Source organism: Durio zibethinus, chromosome 27 (assembly GCF_047325235.1).
Source record: "Durio zibethinus cultivar Kanyao isolate XHJ-2024 chromosome 27, ASM4732523v1, whole genome shotgun sequence".
Taxonomy (NCBI): Eukaryota; Viridiplantae; Streptophyta; class Magnoliopsida; order Malvales; family Malvaceae; genus Durio; species Durio zibethinus.
The window spans coordinates 12458945-12470351 of record NC_143188.1 but is presented as its reverse complement, the minus strand read 5'-3'; the positions used below and the strand labels follow the sequence as shown (position 1 = coordinate 12470351).

Here is an 11407-nt window from a genome sequence, read left to right as displayed (position 1 = left end):
TGGGTAAGGGAAGGGGTTACAAGTGTAATATGAAACCCAAATTTACTAAATGCTATTTTTTATAAATGATTATACAAATTATCTGAGTTTAACTCTGAATTTTTTGGTAAATAAAATTATTACACTTTAAAAACAAATACTATTTTTTCAACGTGATTCACATGGTCTAAGGAAAACTATAAAAGCTAGAGAGTATATGATATAACCTAATCGTCAAGGTAATTCATGAAATGAAGATGATCAGAATAAAGTATTTAACTAAAGAAAAAATGATTGGGTACGTATTAACCAATAAATGCAAAGGTATTGGTTTTTGTAATATTGAAGTTTATTGACCGAATAAAAATTAAAGTAATAACTAAAGCACAAGAAAAGGAATGAGAGCAAAGAATGATGAAGATATATAAAAAGGCAAGAGGAGTCCAAGATTTGGTTCAGGAAACTACTGTGACTACCTGCCTTGGCTTAATTAGATCAAATAAGAGAGCCTTAAATATTAGCCAAATTAATTATAATGATGCAGTTGAATCCCTCAATTAGCTCATCCATTTCCTCTGAACGGCCTGTGCAAGTGGAGGCTATCACCTACATGGACCGTGATTTGTTCAAAGCTGCGGCGGATGGCGACGTGGAACTATTTAATAAGTACCAAGGTGGTCTTCATTGCCTGGTTGACGGAAGCCAAAACACAGTGCTTCATATTCACTCCAGAACTGGAGGACGAAAGGTAGTAAAAAATGTTAAAACGTTTCTGTGTTTTCAGAAAAGGGCATTTAAAATAGAGTTCAATATTAACTTTGTGGAGCAACTTGTCGACAAGTGCCCATCACTGCTACTGCAACCTAACGCCAACAGGGAAATCCCATTGCACATTGCAGCGAGACATGGGCATTCTGACATAGTCAAACTCCTTATTGAACGCGCCAATGTAGGGCAACATGAAGACCCGGAGAGAGGGTGGGAAGCAAGCAGGACGAGGAAGATGGTGAGAATGAGGGATAAGGAAGAAAATACTGCTTTCCATGAGGCCGCTCGATATGGTCACCTTGATGTGTTGCGACTATTGGTCAAAGAAGTAGATCCTGATTTTGCATTGTCCGCTAATACAAGCGGTGAGACTCCACTCTACTTAGCTGCCAAGGGAGGATATCACGATTTGGTTGCTGAGATATTAAATAATTGCAAATCAACGGTTTATGGCGGCCCCAATGGTAAAACAGCTTTGCATGCAGCAGTCCTGGCCGTAGATGAAAGTAAGTGATCAGCTCATTATTTTGTGTTATTGTTGTTGTTGTTTTTGGATAATTAACTCAATGGCTGTTCTCGTTGCTTTTTCCGTCAATGGGATAATCTTCCTCATCATTCTAAATAATGCATGTTCTGTTTCTTCCCCTGGCCAAACAAGGAAAATAAAACAAAACAAATGCATGGTCTTGTCATTCATTTTTCAAAATTAAATAAATTCACATGTACTGCTGTTGTTGAACTTTTTGATCTTTTTGTTGTGTTTTGGTAATGACAGACAGTAAGGAAACTAATAGAGGCAAAAATGCAACTAACCAAACAAACCGATGACAATGGGCGGACTCCACTCCACTATGCTGCGCATTTCGGTAGACGTTCAATTGCCAAAATTTTGTTGGAAAACGATGCATCTGCTGCTTATATAAGTGATAAAGAGAGAGGGATGTAGGCTCTTCATATGGCAGCTTGGCAAGACGAGCCAGAGATAATGGAAGAAATTATCTCCCATTGTCCAGGTTGCTGCGGAATGGTGGACAACAGAGGCTGGAATTTTCTTCACTTTGCTGTCGTTGCAGTATCTCCCAAAAACCTTAAGAGATTCTTAGTTGATTGCAAGATTAATGATTTGACAAATAGAAATCTTTTTCATGAAAAGGATGCTAATGGGTACACGCCTATCCATATCTACTACGCGGGGCCTGCTCCTCAGCTCCGTGGCTGGTTTTCTGTTAGGTATTTTCTTCTAGATCGTGAACTTCAAGTAAGAGGATGGAAGTCCTGGCAATTTGCCGGCCAAATGACACGAAAGAAGGTATAAAGCTTTACCCTGCTTAATTTTTAATATTCTCTTCTTTTCAAATTGTTAAGTTTTTTTTTTTTTTCAATTTCAAAAAAAAATTATTGATTTTGACGTATTTAATATTTTCCTTTTCTTTTCTAAAAAAATTCAAGTCATCAATTTCGTACACACCAACTGATGTCAAGTGTAAAGACACATGATGCCAGTAGATATCTAACGTCTAAAATGATTTAAGACTCATAAAAGGATCAAAGCGTTAGCTTTACAAATATCATGATTGAAAAGTGACTTTTGAAAATATTGGAATCGAATTTTAAATATAAGGAGAACTATTTATTCTATAAAAAAAATTTTCAAGTCTTTATATGTTAAAAAAATGATTTTGGCTTTTTTGGGTATTTAAAAAGAAAAGATGGATAAAAAATTGAGATTAGATGAGTATTTTATTAGTACATAATTTTACATTTTATTAGTCTTTAAAGTGGACTGCCATAAGTAAAGTTTTTAAATACTGATAGGAAAATTTTCTATAATTAACAATAACATGCATGTGTCTCCTCAAATAAATTCATAATTTATTGTTTCCTTTACTAATCTATACAATATATTGAAAGGATCCCGTGAGATTTTTTTCAATTTCAATTTCATTTTTTTTTTCATTTATCTATTTTTTGTAAATATTTTCATTTTATATTTTCTCTTTTTTTTTAATCTTTTTAGAGATAAACAGTTTCATAAAAATTACAAAAAATTGACGAAAATTAAATTAGGCTAATCTAACTTTTCTAGATTTTCTTTTCATTTAGTTTAATTTTCTTGTACAGAAGAAAGAATATAAATTTATTATTTCAATAATTTTTTTAGAATCAATTCAACCATAACAATAAATACCATAGTAAAAAAATAATAAATAAGTAATTTAAATAATAAATGCTCAAAATTAGGAAATGAAATATAAAGAAGAAATTAATGCAAAACAAAATGAGAGAAAAATATATTAATTTAAAATATAGTAATAATTTTTCTTTATTTTTTATTTATTTATTTTATTTTCATAGGCAGAAGAATTAAAGACAATATTTATCAATTCAACCATTGTAATAAATAAATAATTTAAATAATAATAAATAATTAAAATTAGGATATGAAATACAAAACAAATCATTGCAAAAAAGCTGTAATGTTTGATTTAGTTGGAATTGATTTTGAAGAAAAATCGATTAGAATTTAAATCAAACTTTAAAAATTTATAATATTATACATTATTCGAAAAAATTAAATTAAATTCGATCCGAACTATTATTATTTTAATGAAATGTGACTCTCTCACATCATAAATCTCATTCTGCTCATCTCAAAATCTTAATTTGAAACTTTTAAAATGAATTTTTAAATTTTAATTATTGGGATGTCACATTAGAGACAAATATTATACTAGCACGTAATGAAATGTAAATATTTAATGAAAAGATTGCATAGAAATAAAGTTTAAAAATGAGAAAATGTTATAAGAAAGGTTTTTAACTTTGTTTATCTAGTTTAAAAACTCCATCACCAATATATATGGATAAGTAAAATTCACTAGTCATTCATGAACTTCTATTATATATATATATATATATATATATATATAGATGTATCACTTTTATACATGACAAAAAAATGATTTTTCTTGAATAATTTTTTAGAAAAGTTCATGGTTTATCTTTTTGTTGTTTAACAATCAATCAGACTATGCATACAAGTATCACTTGTCTACCCACAGGATGGAGAAAACTTTATAAAATTGTTTATGTGAAGTTTGTAAAGATTTTTTAAAAAATAATTTAATAAAAAATTCAAATCGATAAATTAATAGAGTTTAATATAAAGATTAATAATATATAAAAAAATTATTTAAAATATTACTTATAATTTAAATTGATCAATACTTATTCAACAATTTTAATATTTTTATTAAAAATATCCATTTAAAAGTATATATCAAAATTTATTCAAATTTTTTCAAATTTTACATATTTAATCAAATTAACAAAACATTTTAATTTATTAATTTTATTTAATCTATTTTAATTAAAAATTTCGTAAATTTCAAGTACAAAATTTTATCTAAATCTTTATTCGGTGCATATATATGACATGTTTCAATGACTTGTGAAGTGGGTGTCAGTGAGATAAATCTCACTTAATAAATCTAAAACATGCATGTGGCCCACGTGTAGATCCTGTCGCGTGTTTGTATTTATATCACAATGTTTGCATTAACATTTTTTTAATTTTCTACTTGTTAATTGACGAAACGATGGATAGTGAATTTTTAAATATATATATCTTTTATGTCACGAATGAAAATGATATATTTATAAAAATTGGGAAGTACCCGTGAATTTTACTCATAGACTGACAAACGCTAATCATTCCTTAAATCGACCATTATCGTGGCAGAAACATATTCGCCAATTGTTGAATGACATTGGTGATAATGCAGAAGTGCAAGGGTTACGGGTTCACCCATACTTCAGAATAAAGGTAACGGACGATGATGATTTCTAAAGGAGCCTGTAAAAAAGCCATGTTGTGAATATACCTTCATCAAACTTTTAAGAAGGAATGAATGTCTTTAGATAATTCAGCCAGAATATAAGATGGAACTCCAATTTCCTCTCTTTAATAATAAAAATTTTAACTTGCACATCATGCATCATCTGTTTGAATTCATTATTCTTCATGCTAGCTAAACACAAAAGATGATGATTGTGAATATGATTTTGTTAAACTCTCGAAGCCAAAAGATTTTTTATAATAAAATTCATGTTATGCATTTCTGACTTTTGATAATTAATAAAAGGTTAAAGGATAGCTATCCTAAAAAACGAGGTCAATTGAGTTTGTACACTTATAGCACTCGAGTCAGTACCAAAATCATGAAAAAAAAAGATGCAAGTCGAATGGACAGAGTAGAACAGGCCCAAGAAGAGATCAACGAAATAGTTATGGGAATGTAGTAGAATGTGAACAGATAGTTGGTAGAATTAAAACAAATGTTAGCAGAGTTGACAAAAGGAAAAAGAGTTCTTGAAACACACAGGGCAAGGGAGGAAATAGTTGTTGAGACACCAGTGTATCCATTTAGGTTCACATATATTCAAGATCCCCATATGTCGCAAGCAGCTCCAACAACTCATCAACCTTATATTGGCCCTTCTGTCGAGTTGCCATCAATTCAAACAAATATCAATCTCGAGTGCACTTTTAACGACTCAACTGCTGTGTCTAATATGGATGATCCTAAAGAATCAAAAAAATTAAAAAGGGTGCCAGATCTATCAAGAGATACAGTGATGAAAGATAAATTTAATCTGCTATAAGAGAGATTGAAAGCAATTGAAAGCCATGATGTGTACTGGAATGTTGATGCCAACGAGCTTAGTCTAGTGCCTGATCTAGTTATTCCATCAAAATTCAAAGCCTAAAATTTCAAGCAGTATGATGGAACGAAATGCCATTTAATACACATCACCATGTACTATCGAAAAATGACAGGTTACACTTATGATGATAAATTATTGATCCATTGCTTTCAAGATAGTCTCACTGGGCCTGTAGTAAGATGGTATGCTTAGCTAGACCAAAATAAGATTTGCTCTTGGAATGACTTGGCTAGGGCCTTCCTAGCATAATACAAGCATGTTGAAAATATGATGCCAGATAGGTTATCCTTGCAGAACATGAAGAAAAGATCAACTGAAACTTTTAGAGAATATGCACATAGATGGAGAAACATAGCAGCCCAAGTACAACCACCCTTGGCTGAGAAAAAAATTACTGTTCTATTTGTCAATTCCTTGAACACTCCCTATTATGAAAGAATGATTGGAAAACTTTTTGAACATGGTGATTTTTGGTGAAATTATAGAAAATGCAATCAAAAGTGGTAGGATTAAGTTAAAAGATATGACAGATGTTGAAGAGGAAAGTACATTAGAACAGAATAAAAGAAAGGTGCAAGCAGTCACAATGGAGGGGCATCTATCTAATAGCTTTATCCCGTACAATCCTTATCCTATTTATCAACCTCATCACCCTGCCATAAGCCATATCTCTCAAAACTCATATCTTTGCCAACCAAGCCAACATTTGGGCTTTCCAGTAAATTCCTTCCTCAAATGGCCATTCATAATCTTGTTCCTACATTTGAACCCACCACCCAACCCACAAAGAATCGAAAGAGACTAAGGAATGATCAAGAGAAATTGCCCATCCCTATTTCTCACCTTTTGCCTTTGCTAATAGAAGGTCGGTATCTCACTCCTGTGCCTCTAAAAATAACACCAAATCCATCAGCAAAGAGTTATGATCCCAATGGCAAGTGTGATTACCATATGGGGGCAATTGACCACTCAATTGAAAAATGCAGACGGTTAAAAGAAAATGTTGAAGATCTTATCAAGAATGGTATTCTAACTCCAAAGGTAATAGAACAATGAAAGTTGTTGACTCCATCCAATTGTCAAATGTGAGAAGTTGAGATGAAGAGGGAGGTTTCGAGTTTTGAAAATCAGGAGAGGATGATTTTTTTTTTAATCTTTTTACTATGTATGTATGACATGTGCATTTTATCTCTAGGAGTTATCTAACTTATTTTGAAAGAATTGAATGTTTTAGATCCTTGTTTCTTTATGCATTTGTTTGAATAAAAAGTCTCATATAAGTAACTTTCAAGATTTAAAAAAAAAGAAAAAAGAAAAAACAAAATCAAAAAAAGAAAAAAGAGAAAAAGAAATTTTCTTTTGCAATAAAAATGGAAAGATTCTTAAGGGAAATGGTGATTACTATTAGGAAAAAGCTCATCAAATACCTCCACACCTTTTCAAATACTTTTATACCCCTAATCACTCAAATGATTGGACTCATCAACCATAACCTTTCAAGAAATGTGAGTTTGAGTTCATATCTTAAAGGGCCGATAATCTTTTCTTGGATAAAAAACAAAAGAGATTAATTTTAAAAGTTTATTTTGAAAATTAGATACTCTTTCAAATTTTCAATTGTTAATTCAATGTGTGTCAAAATTTTACCATAACCATAGACACAAAAATACCTGAATTTTTTTCTCTCTTAAATAACCTTTGTTCCATGTCTTAAGGCACATTGAGAAAAAGAAAAATAATCCCTTTCTGCCTAAGATAATTTGTTTTATACCTTTATACCTTTTCTCTTCCTTTCACTAAGAAAATGCCAGAAAAATTTTGGAGCCCAAAAAGCCTTTTTGAACTATACGATCGATCCCATACAACTTGATCGTCATTAGAACCTTAAGTGAAAAAAGAAGATGGGGCATCACAAAACAAAAAAAATAAGAACAAAAACAAAAAAAAAGGCAAAAAAAGAAAAAAGACAAAAAAAAAAAAGAAAAAGAAAAAAAAAAGGGAACATTTTCAATGATTTGCTCTTTTAACCAAGTAATCATGTTTGAAATGATGAATAGCCATCTTTCTCTATCCTTTTCATATATAAAAATTATCCATTATTACCCATTTGAGCCTATTAAATTTTTTATTCCAAAATGAACCATGGCCAAGGATCGTTTTCTATTGGGGGTAAAATAAAGATACCTTCGAGAGATCAATTTCAATGAAGGTATTAAAAATGTCTAACATGCCTCTCAAAAATGAAAGTTTGGGGCAAAAAGGGAATAAGACTTCAATTGGAATCCCAACGATTTGATAGAGTGAATAGATAAAGATGAAGTTGGGTATTTCAAAGACAGAGTAAAGAAACTTTGGAGATAAGAATTTGAAGCTTCAATCAGAATTCAAAAAATAAAAATAAAAAATAAAAAAGAGAAAATATATACCTTGAAAATGAGAATTCAAGGCAAAAAATGAATAAAATTATGAAATTAAAGCCAAATTTTAAAAAAAAAAAGCCAAGGAAGAAAGTCAGAGAATGCTCTTCAGGATCCTTGACCTAATTACCCTGAATAACATATTTTGAGCCTGTTTATCCATTCTTTCAGAACCCCTAACCTTGGCCTATATTACATACATTGAAAAGTCTATTTTGATCAAATGTGGACACTTGGATTGAAGAGCAATGTCCTTGAATTTGTATATACTTGTTGAATTCTTCATTGATAGAAAATATAGCTCTAAGATAAGAACCCTAAGAGGATAGTTTAGAGCTAAAGTCATTTTTGAGGCCCTAAAATGAATTTCAGAGTTTCAAGGTTCTATCTGAAATAAAAAAATCTCAATGCAAAGCCTTTTGAAAGACTAATACCCATTAAAGACCTTTCATTTAAAAAAAAAAAAAACCAACCTTGTCCTCTTCCCAAATCTTGTTTGGAAAGTAATGGCTAGTTTTGACTCACATTGAAGTATCACATTTTCAATAACAGAAAAGTATTTTAAAAAAATTATCTCTTTTGTGAGCCCAAGAGAAATCTTTGTAACCCTCATTAAGCTTTCCATGAGATATGCCCACCAGTAAAATAAGTTGAATTGTCAATTACCCTCCCATCCATAAGCTTTCCAAATAGTAGTCACCGACTTCCAAGAGATTCGAAAGTCTTGAGTTCTAAATTTTTCATTAATTGCGAAGATACTTTATGTGGGGTAATTTTTGATCACTTTTGAAAATTTTCAAGATTATTTGAGCATTTTGTACATAATACTGAGATCATTTTTTAGGTGAAAATGAAACAATGAAAATTTAAACAAAAACTTTTCAAAAAAAAAAAAGGCAAGAAGAGTCTTTGTATTTGCATCGCTTGCATCTACATCACAAGAAAGACATTCGTATTTACATCATTTGCATTGGCACTTGTATAAGACATTTGCATTCACACCATAAGAAGAATTTGCATTTGCATCATGGCATCTGCATCCTAAGAAAAGATAGTTGTAGGGGCATTTACATGAAAAGAACATTGTCAATTGCATTGTGAAAAAGTGAAATGTATTTACACCAAGCATTCGCATTCTTGTGTTGGCATTTACATCAACATTTCCATTAGCATCATTTGATGAGAATTGACCTTTGTATCATGATTGCACATTAGCAAAAAGAAAAGAATATATATATATATATAAAAGAAAGAAAAGAAAGAAAAGAAAAACATGATTTTAAAATTTCAACACCTCTATTTAAAGGGAACCTTTTTCAACAAAAATTTGAAGCCTCTGTTTAAGAGGAACCTTTTTCAAACAAGACCTTTAAAGTCTCAAAAATATTTGATCATGCGAAAGTCATTTTTAAAGTGTCATTGCCTCTGATTAAGAGGAGTGTTCAAAGATTTTGAGATTTGTAAGACCTCCAAGTATAATCTCTAATACTTTCGGGCACAACTTTTACGACCTTCGGGCAAAAGATTCTCAAATTTTTAAAAGTTTTATTATCTCTAATTAGGAGAAGTATTCAAAGATTTTGAGATTTGTAAGACCTTCGAGTGTAATCTTTAAAGCCTTCGGGCATAACTTTCAAGATTTTCAGGTAAAAGATTTTTAAATTTTCAAAGTTCACAGGCCTTTTATTAGAGAAGCATCCAAAGATGTTGATTTTTAAGACCTCTGGGCATAATCTTTAAGACCTCTAGGCATAAATTCGATTCGTGATGTTATCCCAATCGATTCATTATTTTTTGACTTACGGTGTTATCACAGTCGATTCTATAAGACCTCCGGGCATAAATTCGATTCGCGGTGTTATCCCGATCAATTCATTATTTTTTGACTTGCAGTGTTGTCACAGTCGATTCTGTAAGAACTCTAGGCATGATTTCTAAGACCTCCGAGCATGATTTCTAAGACCTCCTGGCATAAATTCAATTCGTAGTGTTATCCCAATCGATTCATTATTTTTCGACTAACGGTGTTGTTCCAGTCGATTCTGTAAGACCTCCGAGCATAATTTCTAAGACCTCCGGCCATGATTTTTGAGACCTCCGGGCATAATTTCGATTTGAGGTGTTATCCTAATCGATTCCTTATTTTTCAACTTACGGTGTTGTCCCAATCGATTCTGTAAGACCTCTAGGCATGATTTCTAAGACCTTCGAGCATAAATTTGATTTACAGTGTTATCTTGATCGATTCATTATTTTTCAACTTGCGATGTTGTCCCAATCGATTCTGTAAGACCTCCGGGCATGATTCCTAAGACCTCTAGGCATAATTTCGATTCGTAGTGTTGTCCCAATCAATTCTTTAATTTTGACTCACGGTTTTGTCCCGGTCAACTTTTTATTTTTCGACTTGCAATGTCATCCCGATCGTTTTCTTTATCACTTGACTTGTGTTTAAAAAGAAAAACCTTTAAAAAATCCATGATTTGCTTCCAAACAATATCGTTGTCTTTGTCTTTGCTCTATTCCTGATTCTCAGTAATGTACAAAGAGGGGTAGCTGTAGACACTGGTTTTATCCAGGTCTACTATTTTCAATTCTTGTTAATAATAATAATTTTAATAAAAATAATAATAGTGGTTTAATTAAAATTAAATTTTAATTAATTAAAAATATTAATAATAAAAAAAGAAGAAAAGACAAAAAACAAGGGGGCTAGTGTACGGCGTCGCTACCGCCCCCGACTAACCCCCTGTCCAGTCCTCACCAGCCACCCCTACGGTATACCCTATAGCCACCCTACTCAGACACCCATCTCCTTAAAACCCCAGCTTCTTCTCCCTCTCAACCCCCTGGGACACCTAAAAAACTCAAAACATTACTCCTTCAAACCCATACCTAAAACACCCAAATAGAAAAAAATAAACAAAGAAACAAAAACAAACAGTCCTCCCCGTAGGGAGGAACCCAGCACCAAAGCTATTTGCAAAAGCAAAAAAAAAAAAAATCACATCAGTCTTGCTTCAAAAGAAAAAGAAACAGAAACTTTGAGCTTTAATCTACGCTATCGGGGTTGTTTCCGATAAAAAGAAGGTCAGATCCAAGAAGAGCGCATTAAAGAGAGTTTATGAGAGTATTTTTGGTATTCTCCGACCACTGGTGACCACCGACAACGACCGTCGATGGTGACTTAGGCAGCGGTCGGCGAGGCGGTCCGACGTCGATTCTGGCCAAAGCCAGAGAGGATTTTTTTTGAGGTTTGGGATTTTTTTCGGTAGAAGGAGAAAATGAACTGAAAAAAAATTACCTTTTATAGAAATGGTATAAGCCAAAACGACGTCATTTCAATAAAACCCCAAAACGATGCCGTTTAAACCAAGAATGATCCATGCGTCGACCTGAATCTAATCGGGATCCGCGTAACTCAACCCACAACCCGCTTCAACCAGCCTTGAATCGGTCCAAATGAACCGCCAGTGAACCGATCTGAACTGTTAGATCACCCGAACCATAGATTG

General features: G+C 32.1%; 1 protein-coding gene across 2 annotated transcripts; it reads left to right on the top strand.

The window, feature by feature from the left end:
* The first annotated feature begins 246 nt into the window (after positions 1–246).
* Positions 247–4675, top strand: LOC111279451 (protein ACCELERATED CELL DEATH 6-like). Of its 2 annotated transcripts, XR_016334871.1 has the most exons (3): positions 247–1253; positions 1523–2056; positions 4490–4675. XR_016334871.1 is itself a non-coding variant. In XM_022866428.2 (2 exons), exons 1-2 carry the CDS (start codon positions 515–517, stop codon positions 1573–1575), a joined length of 792 nt encoding a protein of 263 aa, XP_022722163.2. In that variant the 5' UTR covers positions 247–514; the 3' UTR covers positions 1576–2069. The 2 variants fall into 2 exon arrangements, 1 of the variants encoding a protein (XP_022722163.2); XM_022866428.2 differs by lacking the exon at positions 4490–4675 and having other exon boundaries at positions 1523–2069.
* The last annotated feature ends 6732 nt before the right edge of the window (positions 4676–11407 follow it).